Genomic DNA, 21,139 nt, shown 5'->3' with positions numbered 1-21,139 from the left:
CTGACCCTCCCCTGCTCATGCTCTGTCTCTGTCTCTCAAAAATACGTAAAAAAATATTACAAAATTAAAAAAAATAATGATCAACAAACCATAAATAACAGAATATCTATTAATAGGCCATGTGACTGGACACCTACAGTTTTGGATAGTTCATGTTCTCCAGAACAATCCATTCTGTCTTTAGATTTTTTTCATGATGAGTTGAAAAAATATATTTTCCTGCAGTTTCCATACATAGGTCTTGTTACCTCTTTGGGAAGCTCACAGACCAGTTTTACTCTTAATGCCAGAGGTCTGTGCTTACCCTTCATCAACCCCAAGTCCTCCATCCTGGTCTTGAGTGCCTTCTCAATCCTGGACACTGTGCTGGGAGGGAGGCAGAAAAACACGTGAGAGGAACAGAGGGGGTCAGTGGTGGTGTTTACGGGTGTTTACAGATGTCTACAGGGAAGAGTAGCCGAACCCACCCCAATCCTGTTTTCTAGCTCAATTACTTTTAGAAAATCAGCCCAAGACAACCCCAGTCATGTTGACCACCATGTCAGAATGCCAGTCCTTACCTTCTCCTCCCAGAAAGCACAGCCCAGTGACCCTCACCGGTGGGCTCTGTCTCACCTGTCCTGAAGCCAGACCCACCTAAGACGGGAGCACACGAAAGCCTTGTCCTCCAAAGACTGAGTGGGATGAATCTCCTGGAAAAATAATGTATCCATCATCATGGTGGTGGGTTCCCATAGACTTGGTGCCTCGTTAGCTCTTCAGATCTTCCTTTGATCACACAAACTCCGTGTGGGCAGAGTACTAATGTCCTGCCAGTTTTTCGTCCTGGAGACCCCATGGCCTGTCTCCCCCAGCCATGTCCATACAAGGCAACGTGGACATAATGGGAAGGGCACGGGGTTCCTGATGGTTCTAAAGATTCCGTGATGTTCGCTGGAATGCAATCATTCATTCGGTCAGAGTCAACAATCACTTATTGTGTGTCAAGCTCTGGGCTGCCGAGGAGGAACAAGGCAGAGACTGCTAGTAATGGGCATGAGGAGGAACAAGGCAGGCGATTTCCTGCTCTCGCAGAGACCGCTGGTAATGGGCATGCTCGTTACTCGTAGAGGGGCTTTCGCCTTGATGCTAAACCAGCAGAACGGGAGGCTCGCCCTTTGATGGCATCCCCGGAGAGCATCTTCTGTGTTCTGAGGCGTGTCGTGGATGGGTGTCCTCCAGACGACGATCTACGTCCACACAGCTTTGGGCCTCCCCACCCCCTGCGCCCCAGCCCATCGTTCCCATCTGGATGAGCCTCTTGCTGCTAACCTTTCCTCAATCTCTGAAACTCCCACCTTCGCTGCCACCCGGTCCTGTGGCTCGGGTTTCATCGTTGCCCAGGTCTGCTTCTCCTCTAAGACCCTAAACGCCGCATTCCAAGTCTCCAGTGCCTTCCCATCCCGGGAACTTCCCAACACTGGCCTTCCCTGGCCTTCCTCAGAGACATCCCTTTTGCCACGGCTCCTTTCTGTTCTCACTTTTTCTCAGCCCATTTCCCGGCCTCCTCTGCATCTTGCAAGACATTTGGGTCGCTCTGTCGGCCCGAACCCCGGCATGGTCACCTCCCAGCGTGCCTTCCCGATTAGCCTCCAAGTCCGGATCTGTTAGGCCCACACCCTCACCCCCACCCTCTGACTGCAGAGAGGGCCTCGCGGCCGGGCACAGGCTGCCTCTCACAGATGCGGGTGTCCAGCCACATGCTGAAAACAGTGCTCGCCCTCATGTGGGTCTCCTTCCTCTTTGTGATGGTTTCAGCTCTGACCACTTCTCAGAGGCCCCTGTCCAGTCCAGCCTCCCTGGTTCCCCAGAAGTGACGTATCCCCCATGATACACCCAAGGCACCGTGACTGTGACTGACGTGCCGTCCTTCACTCTCCACCGACAGGTGCTGACACTTATCGATATGTTCACCCTCTGTCACATTTTTCCCTTCCAGAAATCTGAGAATTACCTTACGCCACCAACATTCAAAGAGCAAAGCCTTATAGACCCTATAATTAGTTACCTCTCGTAGCCCTCCCCTTGCTCAACAGCCCTCGCCGGCTCCCCCTGGACCGGAGCCTCCCTGGGGCCACACTTCCTGTGGCGCCTGACGGGGCAGTCAAAACACGAGTGCCACATGCATCACATCACAGGGCGGCTCTTTGCATCCTTGGGGCGATAGCCTTCCTTTCCTTTCTTCACGTCCCTGACTCTGCTAGTAAAATATGTTGGCAGGAAAGCTTTCGTCTTTATTTTTCCTCCCTTCTCTTTCACCCGATGTCCCACATGATGGGGGAGAAATATCTCTGAGCCCGGAAGCCTGAGCTCCTTGCTGGTTGGTGGGCTCATGGGCCACAGCAGGTCTTTTCTTCTCCAAGCGTAAACTCTGTAGGGCAGGTCTGCCTCCCAAAGGTGAAGGTAGGTGCACAGGGTCTGGGATCCCGGTCGCAACCTGACGGAGGGTCGTCAACAGGAAAGCTGATGCTTTGAGGCTTTTCTGCATTCTGGGTCTGCTACTGCATCATTTCAAGATTTGGAGAGTGAGGGTGTGAGTAATTAGCATTTACGGACCCATTTGTGATAGAGCCTCCTTCCACCACGCGTACCTTTCAACACCAGTATCCCTGGCGCCCGACCGCCACGCGGGCTGAGACCCGGCCCTTCCAGACCAGCCTGCGTCGCTCAGGTAGATGATTCTGTTCCGTCCGCACGTGCAGAGCAAAGCCTTTCCTGCTCCGGTCCTCCGGCCCCCTTGCCCCTCGCCTCCTGCCCAAGAGTCATCACCCCTGCGAAGTCCCTGATCAGCCCCAAGTGCAAGTGACCATGGCCTCCACTGTGGTCCCGAAGTGCCGTATACTTTGCTCCCTCAGCTGTTCGCAGACCCTGTCGCAGCTGCACGACCGTGTCCTGCATCAGTGCCTTTCCTGCGCCCGTCACACTCATCCGGCTCTCTCGCTACTCAGAGCTCTTTACCGGATACAGTGATAACCAAGCGACGAAACACAGGATTAAAGAGCAAAGCCCAAAGGAGCCAAGCTTTGTGCGGAGTGACGTGGACATTTCAGAGAAGCAGCGGCAGGAGTGACGCCGGCCTACGCAGCTGAGCGCTCCGTAGTCCAGCGTTGAACGGCTCTGGACGTGCGGCTGTGCTCGATAGCAAGGCGGGAGGCTGGGGAGACCAGGGATCTTGCTACTCAACTGCTGTCTATCACATCCTGGTCCTAAGAGTGACTTGATTTCATGACCTCTTTTTTGCTTGGCTTCTGAAGATGGGCATAAACCAGGACAGGTAGAGAAGAGCAGATCCGTGTACTAAGCCCTCTGCTCTGTGCCGGAATGTCTGGCTTGAAGGAAAAGGAGCCTCGGCTGCAGAGATTGACGCCTTGACTCTGAATCGTGGCGCCTCCAAGGGCAAGTCTGGATTCACTCTACTCTCCTTCTCTATTCTCCTGGTGCTTCCATCTGGGCCAAAGGAATCAAAGTTGGTCTGTCACCCCCACGAACCCCACACGGAGGTCAAGGGTTGCCTGATCTTAGCAGGTGAAATGGCCCTACTCTTGGTACCCGCCTGCCCTCGCGGGAGCTGATTGCCGTGGTCACGCAGTGAAGAGTCTGAAGCAGAGGTGGTTGGAGCTGAGATTAGAGCAGAACCAAGTCAGGGCAGCTTGGGGGTTTTGCAGTTTCCTTCTGTTTTCGCTATCTTCCTGCCAGTTCCGGCCACCTCCCTTCCTCTGGGGATACGCTGAGCTCAGCAAGCCCGGCTCCACCAGCTCTGCCCCCTGAGCCCATTGGCTTCTGGTCACCTGATAATGCTCCTGCTGCAGACAGGACCTCTGTCCCGCGGTGCACTTGTGCCCAGAACTCTCCGTTGCTGCCCTGGGGCCTCCTCGCAGCCTCGGATTCCGGCCCAGCCTCTCCCGTCGCCTGGCTCATGGCGTTACCCTTCTCCCTAATCCTCGGTGAGTATCTCGGGCCCTGCTGGCTGAGGCTTCAGACCCCCCCAGAACCCCCTGCCCAGCTGCTCCCACTCCCTCTCAAGGAGGGACTTCTGCTCTCCTGCCCCTTCTGTGTCCAACAGTGTTCTAAACCCAAAGCCACTCAGTCCACACCCAATTTAGAATCCACTGTGATCCCCAGAGGTTTTATTTTTATTCCGATTACTTTCTATTCGCCCTGAAAAATTTACAATAGTCTATCATTTCCCCTGTTGCATAAATTTCCCCAAAGGTACTCTTTTTTTTTTTTTGAAAAAGACAAGTGAACCATGCGTAGCAGCAGGTGGGGGAAGAAAAGGAAGTAGAACCACAGGCAAACACCTTCCACAGGCCACGCTGTCCAGTTTCCTCCAAAAAGTGTTTCATGCGGGGTTTCCCAGTTTCTTATCATCCAGATTCATTCACAGTAAATGGGATTTTGGAGTCAAAGGGACCCGGGTTTCAATTCTCGTCCTTTGATTTCTTGGCTGTCTGAATTGTTCAGTTACCCTCTCTCTCTGGAATCTTGTTTTCATCTATGGAATGAGGAGAATATTATGTTCTCTAGAGGCCTGTGGGAGACTTTTCACGAATTAAGAAGCTTGGGGCATCCAACAATGACTACGAGGTCCCTTCCCTAACTAATCACACCCATTTTTAAGTTTTATTTATTCATTTGGAGAGAGAGAGGGAGAGATGGAGAGAGAGAGGGAGAGAGAGAGGGGATCCCAAGCAGCCTCTACTCAGATGCAGGGCTCAGACTCACGAGCCGCGAGATCATGACCTAAGCTGAAATCATGAGTTGGACGCCCAGCTGCCTGAGCCACCAGGCATCCCAATCTTACCCACTTTGTATTGTCTTGATGTTCTGGTGCATCACTGGAGCTTGCACTGGGCTCTCAACCAGGCATCGACGTGCTCTGTGCAGGATGCTGGCCACTCTCCTAAACTCCAGTGTGTCTCCTGTATCACCCAAGAGCGGGCCGGCCCATCACACGCATCCTACCCTGTCTTCCCGACTTTCCTTCGGCCCCACCTCCTTGGTGAAGCCTCTCCGGTCCGGTCCCCCGCAGTCGTCTACTCTGCCCCAGAGTTTTCAAGTCACTCTTGGGCTCTGTCACTTTCACACCTGCATGTCAGGGTCGACACGCTCAGTTTCCTCTCCGTGTGCACATGCTTCGTGCTCTTTACTGGAGATGTGGGGGGTTACGTGTGATATGATCTGGAGTTTTAGACAGCTGCGGACAAGCGGCCACATCCTGAAGGCCAAGGGCTTAGGGTTGTTAAGAAACTACTTGCCAAATAGTCCAGAACAAGCCACTGAAATTCTTGGGTCTGCCTGAAAGGCTCTAAACCAAAGATATTAGCTCCGTCACAAACATTCCACAAGATGTGGGGAGGGAAAAACTGTTCTGCACTGCAGAATGCCTAGGGCCTCGGGGACCATTCGGGGACCACAGGTGGACACAGGGTTCAGGACTCTTGGCAGCATTAGAAGGGAGCCCAATGCGTGGAGGATCCCGGCCACCCAGAGGTCCTGCGGGAAGAAACTATGATGTCCTAAGACGTGCCGGTGCTTAAGGCTGGGGATTGGGAAGCAAATACAGAGCTGCTTTCCGACCTGTTGAGCCCCCGGGGGCCAGCAAACAGCCTCCAAGCTAAGGGTGGTGTTTACATTTTTCAACGGTGGGAAAAAAAGTCCAAAGAAGAATGATATTCTGTGCACCGAAGTCTGAATCTCAGAGTCTATGAACAAAGGTTGGTTGCGACATGGCCATGCTCTTTGTGCTCGTTCGGACACATGGCAACTCTCACGCTACAGTGACAAAGTTGAGTAGTGGTGACAGAGACCGTGTGGCTACAAAGCCCAGGTTATTTGCGATCTGGCCCTTTACAGAAACAGTACGCTGGCTGTGGTCCCAATGCAGCGCCAGTGAACGTAGACGATCCCTCCCATTTCCCCCGCTCTGAGCTGCCGTGGTGGTGTCGCTGCCTTCTGCACCAGAGCCCGTTCCGGGGACCTCTGACACCTCTTCCTGTGGAGCCCAGAGGCTGCACAACACCCCTGGGGCAGAGCCAACGTTGCGTGTTCGGGGAACATGATGGGCTGTGGCAGACCGGTCTTTGTGGTTCCCAACCACTGTCCGTGTGTCCTTGCAGGGGAAGGTCCCCACAGGACCGAGTCTGGAGGCTCTGTACCCACACTTTAACTGCCCCACAAAGTCTAGCAAAAAATTTCTAGACAGTCGTGTTGTTCGAACAAAGCCTTGGAAATGGACTGTATGATCTCACTCAACTTCCTTCTTCTCTCCCCAGCCATTTGCACTGGACCTGGCATTTTAGGTAAGACTTTTTGAGGTCCTTGAGAGGCGGGGGGGTGGGGGGCTCCAAGCTCCAGAGATGGAAAATTTGAAGCTTCCTGGGGCATGGAGAGAGGCTCTATTCGATACAGCCTTGGTAGATTTCCTTCCCGGTTTCTCAGTCCGCCCACTCAGTCTTATGTGGATGGCTTCCCACCTCCAGAACCTGGGAGGGATTCGGGTGGCATTTCCTGTAAGGGGATTCCCTCCCACTTGGCCTCTGTGGCCCAAGACTCTTGGGCACCTCCAAGCAGCAGATGGCCTTGTTTGGGGCTCGGAAGGCACCTCACCTCCTCGCGGGCATATCTGGGTGAGGAGCTTCCTCTTGCCCTGCTGGGCTCTACCACTGGCGGGACCCCGTGTCAGCCTGCATGGCTCCTTTGAACTAGAAATGCGTCAACTTGTATGCGGCCTGTGGCTCGACCGGCAGCAGGCGGGCTGGATTTCAGCCTCCACCGGCCCCTCGAGTGAGGGTCCTTGGGCAACATACGAGGGGAATGGGTCTCTCAAGAGGAAGACTGATGCTCCAGACTCTAGGGGGTTGGTCGTGGACTGTCAGCTCCTTAGATATTACCCCATCCGTCTTCTTTGTCTTGACGGTAGAGGCTTCGCGAGAGAGGGGCAGCCACTAGCCTCTAGCCTCTTTACTAGAGAGGGGCCCCGCATCTGCAGGGTGCAGTTCGATTCCTTCTGGAGTGCTGCCTGGGGTTCTCAGCCTGACGCTCAGATTACACGGGCCTTTGCCTGTGGCTTCCAGGGCTGTTCTTGCTGCTGGCACAGGGACCACTGCTCTCCAGCTTTCCATGGCCCGGGACGCTCCCCCTCCACCCCAGGGTTCTGCTCTGGAGCCATCAGCCAACACAGTAGGTCGAGGACACTGCCGGGGACGCAGCTGCCTCGATGGTCCCCCAGCCCTTCTCCCTGGCTTTCAGATCTCTTCGCAGTTGGGTTTCTTGGACACTAACGCTGTTTCTTTCTTACATATTTCTTCTTTCCTAGGAGGTGTTCTACGCCTCCTTTCTGTGGAAAGGAAAACTCACTTAGAGCCAGAATTTTACAATTCAGAATCAGATAATGTGTGCAGCCAGCATCCCGGAGGACACAATAATGCCTGTCTAAACGCTAATCTTGCAATGAAATGCTGTTTCTGGGTGACTCCTCTAGGGTTATCTTTATTTGTAGGCTGCAAACTTAGGTGTGCAAAAATGAAAACCTTGCTTAGTTGTTTTGTAGTTACATTTAAATCTCTGCCTCTAGCCTCCATGCCTCACATTGCTTCCCTCAAAAGACACATGGAGGAAAAGGAGAGACACAAAAGCAAACGAGCAAACCAAAGGTCAACTTCCAAAGCACTTTGAAGTCAGCCAGCTCAGAGCTTTCCCATTCAGCCATGTCTTCTGGGGTTGAATGCAGGTTCTAGAGGATTTGTGTGCCGCAGAGGCAGTGGGAGATCTGCTCCTTCGAGGTCATATTCCATTCCTGCAGGTGCCTGAGTCACCCACGTGTCCCACGTGGTCATAGGCGACAATGCTCGCATCCTGGTTGGTCACAGACCAGCAGGCACGTGCGGTCCCGCCAGGTGCCCCAGACCTCTCTAGGTCAACCGCCCCATCCCGTGGAAGCAAGGCTGACTCAGCTTTTCTGTGCCACGTTGTCACTCGGAGGCTGCAGGAGACCCGCTGGGGTTGCCTCAGATGTCTTAAATATAATGTCCTTGAGGACAGCAGTGTGGACAGTCTTGTTGGTCACTGTTCTTTGAGTTCATGAACATAGTATGTGCTCAATAAAAGTGTGTTGCCTGATGAGCTCGTCTCTGTCCTCCCCACAGCCATCACTCTATGTCTATGTCTTACTGGAAGAGGGAGAGGATTTCAGTTATTCTTTTCCACCCTCAGAGTTGTAGCCGGGAAGCAGAAACAGGTTCTGGATTCCTCAGAAATTATCTGGAGGCTCTGGGGAGGCTGCCTCCTGCCCCGGCTGCTGGAACCCTCTGGACTAATGACCGAGGCTCAGATGCGCAAAGGCTTGGCCCTTTGCCTACTTCTCTCTGCATTCTTCTGAGCTGTGTTCTCGGACATGGGAAGATGTCATAGGGAGCAGCAAGGTAGGGGAGATCGTTGATATTGGGAGAGAGAGAGAGTCAGGTTGTTCAGCCCAAATTATATCTAAACATCCTGCCTCATCTGGTGGCCATGGGGAAGGACAGGGTCAAGAAGAAAGAATGCAACAGGGAACACCTCTACGTTTGTGTTCTGACCTGGGGCTTCCACCGTCTGGCCACGTGAGCATGTGTTTGTAGGTGTCTTGCCGTGGAGTTTCTTGGCAGGGTAAATTAAAAGGGAGCAGAATCAGAGCTTAGGGATGAGGTCCTGAAGCTCCTCTCCCCCGCCCCTTCCCCTTTGAGCCCTCCTTTCCCATCCCCCAGCTTTCCAAACACCCTATGTCAGTGATGGAAGTTTCCTGAGATGCCTGCATCCTCTCCGGGCTCCTCCGGATGCCCAGCCAGGCTCCCGTTCCTTTGCAGGGTCTTTGTCCAGAGTGCGGCTAGTGGGAGGTGACCACCGCTGTGAAGGTCGTGTGGAGGTGCAGCAGGATGACGAGTGGGTCACCGTGTGTGATGACTACTGGAACATGGACTCTGTGGCCGTGCTGTGCCGGGAGCTGGGCTGTGGAGCAGCCAGGAAGACCATGAGTGGCACTGTGTATGGACCAGTGACACCAAAGGACCAAAAAGTCTTCAACCACCTGTTCAGATGCAGTGGGATCGAAGAAAGCCTGTCTCAGTGTGAGAAGGAAGATGCAATCGGATGCTCCCATGTTGAGGATGCGGGAGCCGTGTGCGAGCGTGAGTCCCACAGCCCCTCAGGCCAGTTCACCTGTCTGAGCCCACTGTGGACGCGACACGTGGCTAACTGGCTCCTCACCTTTCGTGTCTCACCTCTTCCTGATCGTGGGCCCTGCAGGTGAACAGTACCCTCACTTAGTATTGCCCGTGCTCTTTGGTTGAGGTACCGCATTCACCTTAGTTTCAGCCCACGTGAAGGGCTGCTTCTCCCCTTTGTGCACGTGCGCGCGCGCGCACACACACACACACACACACACGAGCACGCACAGATCCATCCACCACTAAATGTTGGATCAAGAGTACAACCTGTGTCTGGAGCTTGGCGGGAGGTATGGGGAAGAAACGAGCCGGTGAAGTACGATGTATGGTTTCCGGGTTTTGGTGCTAAAAAAAAAAAAAGTACAGGGGCGCCTGGGTGGCTCAATTGATTAAGTGTCTGACTTCAGCTCAGGTCATGATCTCGCGGTTTGTGGGTTCTAGCCCCGCATCGGGCTCTGTGCTGATGGCTCAGAGCCTGGAGCCTGCTTCGGATTCTGTGTCTTGCGCTCGCTCTCTGCCCCTCCCCCATCCATGCTCTGTCTCTCTCTGTCTCAGAAATAAATAAACATAAGAAAAAAAGCAAAGTATGATGCATGCTCTTCCAGCTCTCAAGGAGTCCACCATCTGGAGCGTGGACGAGAGCCGTTCCTAGGAAACCCACACAAGCCTGGTGTATGTATGTATAGTTGCCGTACTTCTTCGCCCTCTCCACACACTTGCTTCCTGTGCGCTAACAGTCCCCTCTCTATGTGCACTTCCCCCCCATTAGACTGTGGTTTGGTGGCGGTTAGGGTTAGGTTGCTCTGTGTCCTCTCTTTGTCACCCTGCAGACTGTAACCAGGGACACAACCACTCAGGCTGCCTGACGCTGGAATCTCGTTCCTATTTCTTGGAGAGGTGGAGGGTCAGGAGCGCTAACCCACAATACTTGGGTGATAAACGCTGAAAACAAACCCAAAAGCTTTTGGTCTTGGACACAATGTGTAGGTGACTTGCATTTATTTTGTAAAAATCTACGCAATGCCTCCGCTCGCCTCTTGGGAGGAACAAATGAGAATACGAACGTGAAAATAACTTGAAAAACTAAAAACGTTACAGAAATAATTAACTCACTTGGAATTGAAAAATGACACTCACTCCATTGACTCACTTGTCCATCCTTTCCACAAGCACCCACGAGGCAACGCTGAGCACTCTAGATGCGTCGTACTAAGCGCCAAGAGCAGAGGGATGTGTCCGTGGGGCTCTATTCTGGGAGGATCATGTTGTTGGGTAAGCAGACACCTGCTCTTTGCTTCCCCACAGTGCCGGAGAGTGTGAGGCTGGCCGATGGCCCCGGGCGCTGCCAGGGCCGAGTGGAGGTGAAGTTCCGAAGGGAGTGGAGCTCTGTGTGCCAAGCAGGCTGGAGCTTTGCAGCCGCCAAGGTGGTGTGCCGGCAGCTGGGGTGTGGACGGGCCACCCTGACCCGGAAAGGCTGCAACAAAGCGACCCGGGGCCAAGGGGCCATCTGGCAGAGAAAGGCGTCATGCTCAGGACAAGAAGTGAGCCTTCAAGATTGCCTTTCTGAAGTTTGGGAACACAACTGTACCCACAATGAGGACGTGTGGGTCGAATGTGAAGGTAATGCCTATGAGTCCAGAGGCAGGTTCAGTCATGAATTTAGGTCAATCGGATTCGCTTTCACCAAGGCTCACGGAGAACCCGTCATCCATCAGATGACGGTGACAAAGTTACTTAGCTGTGCTGCCCATCAATTCTCTTGTTTTTAAAATGGAGACAACTGGAGAGTCTGGGTGGCTCAGTCGGTTAAGCGTCCAGCTTCGGCTCAGGTTACGATCTCACGGTTCTTGAACTGGAGCCCCGTGTTCAGGTCTGTGCTGACGGCTTGGGGCCTGGAACGGTCAAATTCTGCGTCTCCCGCTCTCTCTGCTCCTCCCCTGTTCGTGCTCTGTCTCTGTCTCTGTCTCTCTCTCAAAAATAAATAAAACATTAAAAAAGTTAAAATGGAGACAATAATATGTGCCCTCGTATACGGAGGTGCTTTAAGCCATCTTAAACACTATATTCATATGAACTATTGTTATATTGAATTCTATTTACTAGGAACAGGCACACCATTCCAGGTATTGTTGAGCTCTTCAATTTTTTAAAAACTAGTGGAAAGTCATTTAGTAACGTTAGATTTTTTCACGTTTTTAAAAAATGCGGATTTTTGAGAGAGAGACAGAGCGAAAGCGGGGGACGGAAGATCGGAAGCAGGCTCTGCCCTGACCGCAGTGAGCCCGACGCGGGGCTCAAACCCACGAACCTTGAGACCGTGATTTGAGGCAAAGTCGGAGGCTTAACCGACTGAGCCACCCAGGTGCCCCTACTAACGTCACATTTTAATAAACTAGATGGGGAGGTGAGAAATCCTGGTGGAGGAAAGGGACCGGGGCTGCAAGGTCAGGTCCAGAGAAAGGGATGTACCTTGGAAGCCGGGTGGAGAGTCTCAGGTGCTGATGGGATCTGAGTGCCGGCTCAGAGGAGCTTACCCATCATCCTCCCTGCCTCCCGCCCACCCCCCCCCCCATTCCTCCTGCACCTGCAGATCCCTTTGGCTTGAAGCTGGTAGGGGGACGCAGCCACTGTGAGGGGAGGCTGGAGGTGCTGCACAAGGGCGAGTGGGGCTCTGTCTGCGACGACGGCTGGGGACAAGAAGCAGACCGGGTGGTGTGCAGGCAGCTGGGCTGCGGGCAGCCCCTGTCTCCACCTGTCAAAGTCCGGAGAAGGTTCGGCCCCGGGGTCGGCCGCATCTGGCTGGACGACGTCAACTGCTCGGGGAAGGAGCCGTCCCTGGAGCAGTGCCCACACAGGTCCTGGGGCTACCACAACTGTAACCACAGAGAGGACGTGGCTGTGGTCTGTGAAGGTCAGTCCTGGGGGGATGGGCCAGCGTGGCGGGAGGGGAGGACGGGGGGGCTCCCTCTGGGGGTGAGACCCCGGCTGCCACGCCGCTCCCCCACTTTACGCTTTCTTCCGGGGACACGAGTGAGGCCTTCCAGCCGTAAATAGAAACAATAACGATACTGATTATTGACAAATCCCAAACCGTCTCCCTATTGATGTGAGAGCAAGAGAGGTTTTAAAAACGGTTGGATCAACACCCTTAGATCAGACACGAAGAGAGTGAGGCTCAGAGAGGATAAGCAGCTTTCCAGAGTCATAAAAATTGCTTGGAAATGATAGAGCAGAACGAAAGTGCCGGGTCCTGACTCTGAGCTCAGGGGTCACTGTCCCAGACGACCCCAGCCCTCGCACCCTGACTTTAAACTATGGGAGCCTGTCCCTCCTCCTTGTAGCCGTGTGACGCCCTTATTTGAGGTGAACCCTTGGGAACCGGGCTGGGGTAGGGGGCTCTCTGGCAACGCCCGGGAGACAGAGTCTTCTCAGACAGCTGGCAGACCAGCCCCGAGCTGCGGGCGTCTTTGGGGGAGGGAAGGAGGAAGCCGGAAAAATGCAGGCACCGCCCCTGGGGTCCAAAGCTCCGCTTTGTGAGCAGGGTAGATATGCAGGCCTGCTCCGGTGAAACAGCGCCGTGGGGCCGGGTAAGGGCCGACGGGGCCGAGCAAGGCGGTGACCTCTCTTTCCTCTCCGGGGACCCAGTCTTCTCGCTGAGCCTCTCAGAGCTTGCATGAAGCCTTCCTTCTGGACGTGCCCCCTTCTCACTGTACATGCTTTTCTTTCTGCAGAACAGCAGTCTGGCCTACTTGATGCTTGACCCACAGGCCCCAAGCGCCCTTCCTTCTCCTGGGCCCTGATCGGCCTGGCCTGAGCCCCCCAGCCGCAGGCTGTACCCGCAGCCCCGCTCTGCCCCCAGGAAGAGTCTGAACTCTGCCTACGCCTTGCTCCAGAGCCGAGCGCTCCCGTGGTCGCCCGGAGTTACCGGGTGTTGCAGGCCCTCCGCCGGGGGAGATGGGCCCTCGTCCCCTTGCCCGCACAGCGGCCCCCCCTGCCCCGGCTGGGGCCTGTCCTGCCTCCCCTCGCCCAGCCCGGCGCTCTTTTGCAGCACAGGCTGTTGCCCGGCCCCATCTCTGTGCCTGCAAAGAACGTGAAGGGCGCAGGACGGTTGCATGGAACTTGGGGGGAAAGCTTAGAACCTTTTAAACTCTTCTTCTCACGCTTCGGACGACCACGACGATTCATTGCACCTCGCCGCCCTCCTGCTCCTCGGTGGCATCACGTCCTTTCAGCAGCTGAGCAGCGTGGCACCTGGGAACCATGTTGCACCCCCTGAACGCCTGGAAGAAAACGGCTCTGGTGACCAGCCAGCGAGGTTGCGGCCTATCGAGCCGCTGCGCGCACACACGCGTCCTAACGGGTCCCAGGGGACGCGCTGGCTGTGCGGCCACGACCAGAAGGAGGGAGAGGCCCGGGGCCGTGCCTCACGCCAGTCAGATGGTGCCTCTCATTTTAGCCTCTCACACGCTGGCACCTGCAAGTCTGAGGCGACGCGCGAGGCTGGTAAAGAGAGAATCAACACTTGATTCTAAAACTCGAGCCTTAGACTCTGAGCACCTGTAATGTGCCTGCATTTACGCCGCCTAATAAAGTCGATCTCACGGTCTAAACGTCTCGACCGTTGGCTCCTGTGCGAGGTGCTTTTTTTTCTGCCCCGGGGAAGCAGGTGCGTCAGCGACGGCCTTTGGGGCAGCAGAGACCCCGCCAGCACTTAGGACCCCGTGCCTTCTAGAGCCCTACCCTCCTGCCTCTTCCCTAGGGTGGGGACGGGGGATGACCTGGTTCAGGAGCAGAGAAGAAAAGGCCTTATCACACATTTGGGGACCGACCCTGTGACTCAAAGAGACTTGCCTCCATTTGCTCAGCTCCCTTTATCAGATGAGGTCTTCCCGATTTCCCCCACAGACCAGTACCCTGTTCCCGTCACCCCAGAGGAGCTGGAAACCTAGAGCTGCCTGCACCGAAAAGCCGTTGTATCCAACGTAGAGCAGAAAGGGTTGGAATTTCACAACAGGAACTCTGAATCTCCCTTAATTTCTGCATTAGAATTTCGTCTGTTTCCATGCCGGCCAAGTCCCCTGAGAACCCGTCAGATCAAAGTAACAGCACTTGGAAGAGACGGGGTGGATCCCACCCGGAAGCAAGAGCTGGCAGGAGCCTAAGTGGTGTCACCGAAGGAGAGAATGTGGAGCTGACGCTGGCCTGTTGGAACCGTTGGGGAGGAGGCCACCTCGATGTCCACAGCGGGCACGGATGAAATAGCGAGTCAGGGCCCGAGGAGATTCGCGTGTGACAGTGAGTGCCCGCGCTTAGACTCTGCTGTGTCCTCCGGGACACGCGGCTAGTCTCTCCCGGGTGCCTCTTATCAGAGGACACAGCGGCCAGCGCCCCCAGCCCGGCCCCGGCAAAGCAGTCTGCTCCCCTTGAGCTCTGCCTTCGGGGGGAATAGTGCCTGCACAGGTCAGGGGTTGTGAGCTGGCTCACACCTTCTCCTCCAAGAGACCCTCCTGAGACCCGACCCCTCCTGACCCTTGTCAGGGCCCTTGCTGGGGCACTTCCTGGCCCACACATGCCCCGTGTGCACCCCCTCATCTGGCCTGGGGCAGACGGGGCCCTCCGGGCCCGTGGGGCTGGGGACCGACCGTACCACCTGCACAGTCTCCAGCATAGAGGGGTCCCCGGCCCTGAAAATCACCCTGAGGCAGCAGTTACAAGTCTGTGACAATCAGCACCCCCTTGCAGCCTGACAGGGTCCGGGGCCTCGCCAGCAAACAGGGCTCCCAGATCTGTCTTAGTAGGAGACACTGTGGGCAACCCTCTGGGCACTCAGGCAGGCGGGCCACTCTCCCGCCACTGTGCCTTCAGTGGACTATCGTCCCCTGGGGAGGTGACTTAGGGCTCGCAAGCTGCCATACGCCTCGTTCCCCAAGGGCCACTCTTGTGGCCCTGCCCGTCCCACCCTCGACAGAGGGTCCCGATCACGGCACCCACACCTACACCCAGCCTGCGCAGCCAGCGGGGGCAGAGTCCCCAGTAGCGGGGAGCCACGCCCTGAAATCACCCTCAGGCAGCAGCTGCAAATCGGCTGCGGTCAGTGAGTCCCCGCTGGGACCTGCCACCTCTTGGTCCCGGCTTCTCCAAGCAACCGGGGCTCCCAGCTGTCCCTTCCGTCACGATGCAGCACGTGGCCGGTTCTCAGAACGGACGGGACACCTTCCCACCGGGGCAGTTGACACAGCTCGCTTCCCCCGGGCCGTCTCTCTCTGTCTGCCGGTTGGCGGTTGGAGACCCTGACGACGTGGGGAGGGCAGAGCCAGAGCGTGGAGGGGCCCGGACACCCAAATGGCCCGGTGGCATATGCACCTCATCGGGTCTCTGCTGATAAGAAACAAATATGGCTTGTGTTAAGCCGGGAACACCTTTGGGTGTCTCATTTACGGCCCTCGGCTGATTCCGGCTCCCACGGACATAAACAGTTTTTACAAAATCAACTGCATTGCTTCAGAGCTCACCAACACACTCTCTGACGTGACTTCGGCTTCCTCGGAAGCCTCTAGAACTTGGCGGTAATCGGGAGACGTGCAACCTGGCCCACTGGTAATTCCATAGTTAGTGTAAATTAATAATCTTTTATTTTTGACAGTCTTCTGAGCCTTTTGGTTTGTAAACTATACCCAGCCTGTCCATTGCAGCCATCATTGTGTGTGTGTGTTTTAGGACTTTTTAATTATTCGTAAAATACTTATCATTATTAATATTTTAATATTAATATTATTATTAACAACTATTAATTAATATTCATTATTAATCGGGCCGAGAGAGAGGGAGACACAGCATCCGAAGCAGGCTCCAGGCTCTGAGCTGTCAGCACAGAGCCCGACGTGGGGCTGGAACCCGAGAGCCGTGAGATCATGACCTGAGCTGAAGTCGGATGTTTAACCAACTGAGCCACCCAGGCGCCCCTAGGACTTTATTATTTTTTCAAGAACAGTTTTAGGTTCCCAGCGGGATTGAGAGGAAGATACGGAGGGTTCCCATACACCCGCTGCCCCCACACGTGCACGGCCTCCCCCGTTACAAACATCCCTCTTCAGCGAGCACGTTAGTTACCACCAAACTGCTGTGACACATCGTGACACATCATTATCACCCAATTCCATAGGTTACACTGGGGCTCACTCTTGGCGCTGTTCTAGGGTTCGGGCAAATTTATACACACGTATCCACTGTTACAACGTCACGCAGAGGAAGTTTATCCCCCTACAAACCCTCCGGAGTCCTCTGTGTTTGCCTAGTCACCCCTCAGCCTCTGGAGACCACTGATCCTTTCACTGCCTCCATTGTTCTGCCTTTTCCAGGAAGTCATAGAATTGGAATCACACCCCACGGAGCCTTCTCAGACTGGCTTCTTTTACGAAGTGATACGCACGTAAATGTCCTCCATGTGTTTTCACGGCTTGGTCGCTCATTTCTTCTTAGCGCTGAGCAATATTCCGCAGTCTGGATGCACACAGTTTAACCTACGGAAGGATATCTTGGTTGCTTCCAAGTTTGCAAACCCGTGAACAGAGCTGCTTATATAAACATCCACGCACAGACCTTACTGTGGACACGGTTTCAGCTCCTTTGGGTAAATACTAAGCAGCATTTTCAAACACCACCACCCTGTCCTCCTGGCCACAGTCCATTGGTACCATGAGTGAGCGTCGGTCTGGAGCTGGAAGGATCACCCCTTCCTGGGAGATGGGAGCTGTCACTGAAGGAACATTGGTTTCTTCAGGTGGCTGGGTTTGTAGTAAGTTGTCCCAGGAGCAGTGGGAGGGTCAGAGCATCAGAAGCCCTTCCACAGAGATGCACTAAAATGTAGGAAACAGAGGGGAACACAGAGGAGAGACAGAGAATCCGGACAGTACTTTCCGTTTCTGGTCCTTGTCTTTTCCCGTCTCCATTCCTAGCGCTGCGCTCCGTGACAAAGCGCTGTATGCTTATCGTATACATTTTATGGATGTATATGTCCATCTACAAAAATATACGCTTAAATTTTGAACGACTTACCTCACTGGTTCTTGCACTGCTAACCAAAATAACCCTAACCGGTTTACGTGCTTAAAATTAATGCGCCGATAATTTGCGCATCTCGGGTGAGGTTCGTTAGGTAAGCTCGTGTGTTAGTAATGAGTCAATTCTCACCGCACTTGAAGCATCAAACCTGGGAAGGATCTGAAAAGGCAGAGATGCCACAGCAACGGGTGCAGGTGGCTGTGTGTCCCGGGTGCCAGCATTTCGCCCATGCCTGAGGTCATGACCTCTCTGAGATCGGCAGAGCTGATGTCCCTCCAGCCACGTCCTGTCCAGCCTCCTCTCTCGGCCTCTTTTCAGGCAATGGCCTGAAGCCGTCCTGCTCTCGAGTGACACCAGTGTTCCTGCTGTGTCGGTGGGCGCTCAGTATACACGATGTGCAGTGACAGCTTGGAAGGAGGCTCGGTCTCTCTAACTCCCAGGAGGAGAGAGGGCACCCTTGACCTCAGTGGCCCTTCTACCGGACTCTGTCCCTGTGAGAACCTCCCCGTGAGGTTGCCCCAGAGACACAGGAGGGGAGTCCCGTCGGGGTCAGAAAAGCAGGGAGGAAAACACTGCAGGTGGTCCCTGGTTGTCTGAGGAGGAAAGAGGGACGTCTGAAGATAGGAGCATAGAGACGACGTTCTGGTGAAGTCATAAAGCTTTGCCCGGGGCAGGATCGTTGATGTCCGCTGAAGGTCAGTTAATTTCCGTAAGTAATTTCTAGTGGACGCTTCCACTCCCCAGAGTGTCCTGGTTTGGATGATAAATTTTGTGCTCATTTTGGCACTGAGGGACGGTTAGTACTTGAGAACCGCATTTGACACGGCGGGGGCCATCAAGAGTGGGATGTCATTGCCCAAAGCTCGACACCCTCTTCCCCACAGAGCAAACTCCCAAGGACCCAGCAGGCGGATGGGCGAGTCTCATGCCTCGGCCACTTCCTCTCTGTGACCTCGTCTCCCTTCCCAAGGTCTTTCTCCCGCTGCTTCTTCAGCAGGACCAGCCAGTAACCTGTGGTGGGGAAGGTGGCCCAGACCACGAGGACTCAGTGGGATTGGCCCATAGTTCGATTTGAATTCGCGACAGTGCTCTGAAAGTCGGGAGAATGACCTCTTCTTGTGATTTGCTCCCGACACAGGGCCCCAGACCCAGCATGCTCTTCGGACATGGTACCATTTCTACTCTTCCCTGAACTCAGGCTTTCCTTCTTAGGGTTTCTTTCCTTCTACCCTGAGGTGAGGGCATCACATCTTGTGGGGACTTGACGGGCTGTTCCCTGCAGCTGTTCCCTGCAGGCTGGCCGTGGGCGGGATGAGAAGGCATCTTGTCATTGAGAGTCATGGTCGAGTCAACTCTGGCCGGTGGAAATGTAATGTAGAATGTAGAATGTAGAATTTTCTAGTAGCCATAGTGGAAAAAAGTAAAAAGAAAGAAAGAAAAAAGAAAAAAGAAAGAAAGAAAGAAAGAAAGAAGGAAGAAAGAAAGCGAAAGAGAGAGAGAGGGAGGGAGGAAGGAAAGAAAGAAAAAAGGAAACAGGTTGGGGGCCATAGTGGAAAAAAGTAAAAAGAAAGAAAGAAAAAAGAAAAAAGAAAGAAAGAAAGAAAGAAAGAAGGAAGAAAGAAAGCGAAAGAGAGAGAGAGGGAGGGAGGAAGGAAAGAAAGAAAAAAGGAAACAGGTTGGGGGGGGCGCGCCTGGGTGGCTCAGTCAGTTAAGCATCTGACTCTTGATTTCAGCTCAGGTCATGACCTCACGGTTCAAAAGTTCAAGCTTGTGTTCAAGCTGACAGCACAGAACCTTCTGTCTCTCTCTCTCTCTCTACCCCTCCCCCACTGTGCACACACACGCTCTCTCTCTATCTCAAAATAAACATTAAAACTTTTTTAAATAAACTTTTAAAAAATTAGTAGATTTTATAGAAAATTCCAAAATCCTGGCTTCTGTGAACAATCAGATGATGGAACAGCATGTCCTTTTACCCTCAGGGCAATGACCTTCTCCCCGGTGGGGAGCACTGTCGTGAATTCAAATCCCCGAGGTGGGCGGTCCCTCCTCCAGCCGTGGCGCCCCCGCTGGCCCAGCTCCCCGTCTGAAGGATCCCCACGCTCTTCGTGCAGGGTGTGCTCCGTTCCAATCTCCCCTCTCTGTCTCTTCAGCCTCCCACTGTGCCAGCACTCCCTCAAATTGTGTTCCAGAACCTCGGCAAAACGCCTCTCCGTTCCGCGACTTGGTGCGTGCGTGCACTCTTAGCCCTGTGTGCGTCCCTCCTCACCCAGGCTTCTGGAGACTCCCAGCCACCTCGGAGGCCGGCTCAGACCTCAGGGTACCTCTGGAGCGCCCCGTCTCCCGACACCGGCTCCCTCGGGCTCTCTGCTCTTATCTCTCCCCCAGGACTCCCACAGTCACGATTGTTGCAATGCCCTGTGTTCCGTTTGCCCGCGAATCTTTCTCGCCTGCCACACTGTGGGTTCTCGGTGCTTAAGGAACGTGCGGTTCTCACGTCCATATATACGTGCTCAGAACGCAGCCTAGTGTGTGGCACGTATCGCCGTTTTCAGGGGACGGGTAATGCTCCTTCATCCACCCAAGCGCAGGACAGACGGAGGGTAACGGGAGTCCCAGAGAGGGGAGCAAACTCGAGCTTTCCACCAGTAAAAATTGCTTCGGAGGAACTGGCTGTGCTGTGTGGTCTCAGTGGTTCTCATAAGTGACCACGACACTCAGCAGATTTCCCATCGGGGCCACAGGCAGTGTGGACGGCCCTGGGCCTCTGCAGCAGGGACAGAGCCCGGCGGGTGGAGGGGGGGTGACCAAGGAGACCACACAGAGGCCTGCTTCTCAAGGACAGAGCCCACATGGCACCCATCCACACAGGCTCAGCTGCTGCTCCTGAGTTTATCGGCCAGATAAGTCACATCCCCTTGATAATTTTCTCCCTGAGGTACAGTGAAGAAGTTCTCTCCTGTTTACGGAAACACGGGGACCCTTGGAGGCGTACCCCTAGCAGTCTGTAAATAGGTGAGTGACACCACTTCCAAGATGAAATGATAAATGAAGGTGACAACGCATGCTGGTGCCCGGCCACGAATCTGTCGTGGACCCGCGTCAGCCTCTCCTGTGGCTGTTGCCACAGCGATGTCGCCGGCTCCCTACTGATGGTTACTTCTTGCCCAGCCGACTGAGGTTTTGCTGGGTTCAGCTGGGCTTGAGCTCGAATTCCCTGTATCTTCTCATGCTGGAAAGCGGGTCAAAGGGCCAAGAGACACTGTGCGCCTGCGGCCAGTGTCCCATCGCATGCGGCCATGCCTCGCGCACTTACACCCGCCGGCCAGCGCAGAGCCGAGCCGGAGCCAGTGACACGGGGACATCACTCCTCCCCAAAGATGCTTGAGTGAGTCACTTGATAATGAGAAAGCACGTGCAATTCCTTTACGGGAAGGGAGCCAAGGGGCACCTGGGTGACTCAGTGGGTGAAGCGTCCGACTCTTGATTTTGGCTCAGGTCACGATCTCCCAGTTCGTGGGTTCCAGGCCTGCGGGGGGCTCTGCGCTGACAGCTCGGAGCCTGCTTGGGGTTCTCTCTCTCTCTCTCTCTCTCTCTCTCTCTCTCTCTCCCCCTCTCTCTGCCCCTCCCCAGCTCCCTCCCTCTCAAAATAAATAAACACATTTAAAAAAAGGAGGGAGCCAATTGTGGCAAGCAGTAATCTAGTCTGAACAGTGACGGCAAACAAGCGTCTTCCCACTTCCCCCATTTTCCTCGTCCGGAATGGACGGGAATGAAGAGTCGTCCTTCCAACCATGTATCTGGGCCCCGTGGCCCAGCAGCTGATGCAAGATTCA

At 54.5% G+C, this 21,139-nt stretch overlaps 1 protein-coding gene across 1 annotated transcript; it reads left to right on the top strand.

The window, feature by feature from the left end:
* Positions 1–3,830: 3,830 nt before the first annotated feature.
* On the top strand, positions 3,831–13,858 carry CD5L (CD5 molecule like). The gene is made up of 6 exons (XM_025915258.2): positions 3,831–3,983; positions 6,315–6,341; positions 8,883–9,203; positions 10,548–10,862; positions 11,833–12,153; positions 12,974–13,858. The coding sequence occupies exons 1-6, from the start codon at positions 3,956–3,958 to the stop codon at positions 13,000–13,002; spliced, it is 1,041 nt and encodes a 346-aa protein (XP_025771043.1). The 5' UTR covers positions 3,831–3,955; the 3' UTR covers positions 13,003–13,858.
* The last annotated feature ends 7,281 nt before the right edge of the window (positions 13,859–21,139 follow it).

This window comes from Puma concolor, chromosome E4 (assembly GCF_028749965.1).
Source record: "Puma concolor isolate L17-30 chromosome E4, mPumCon1.1.hap2, whole genome shotgun sequence".
Classification (NCBI taxonomy): domain Eukaryota; kingdom Metazoa; phylum Chordata; class Mammalia; order Carnivora; family Felidae; genus Puma; species Puma concolor.
Note: the sequence above shows the minus strand (reverse complement) of the source record. Positions and strands in the feature narration are given on the sequence as shown.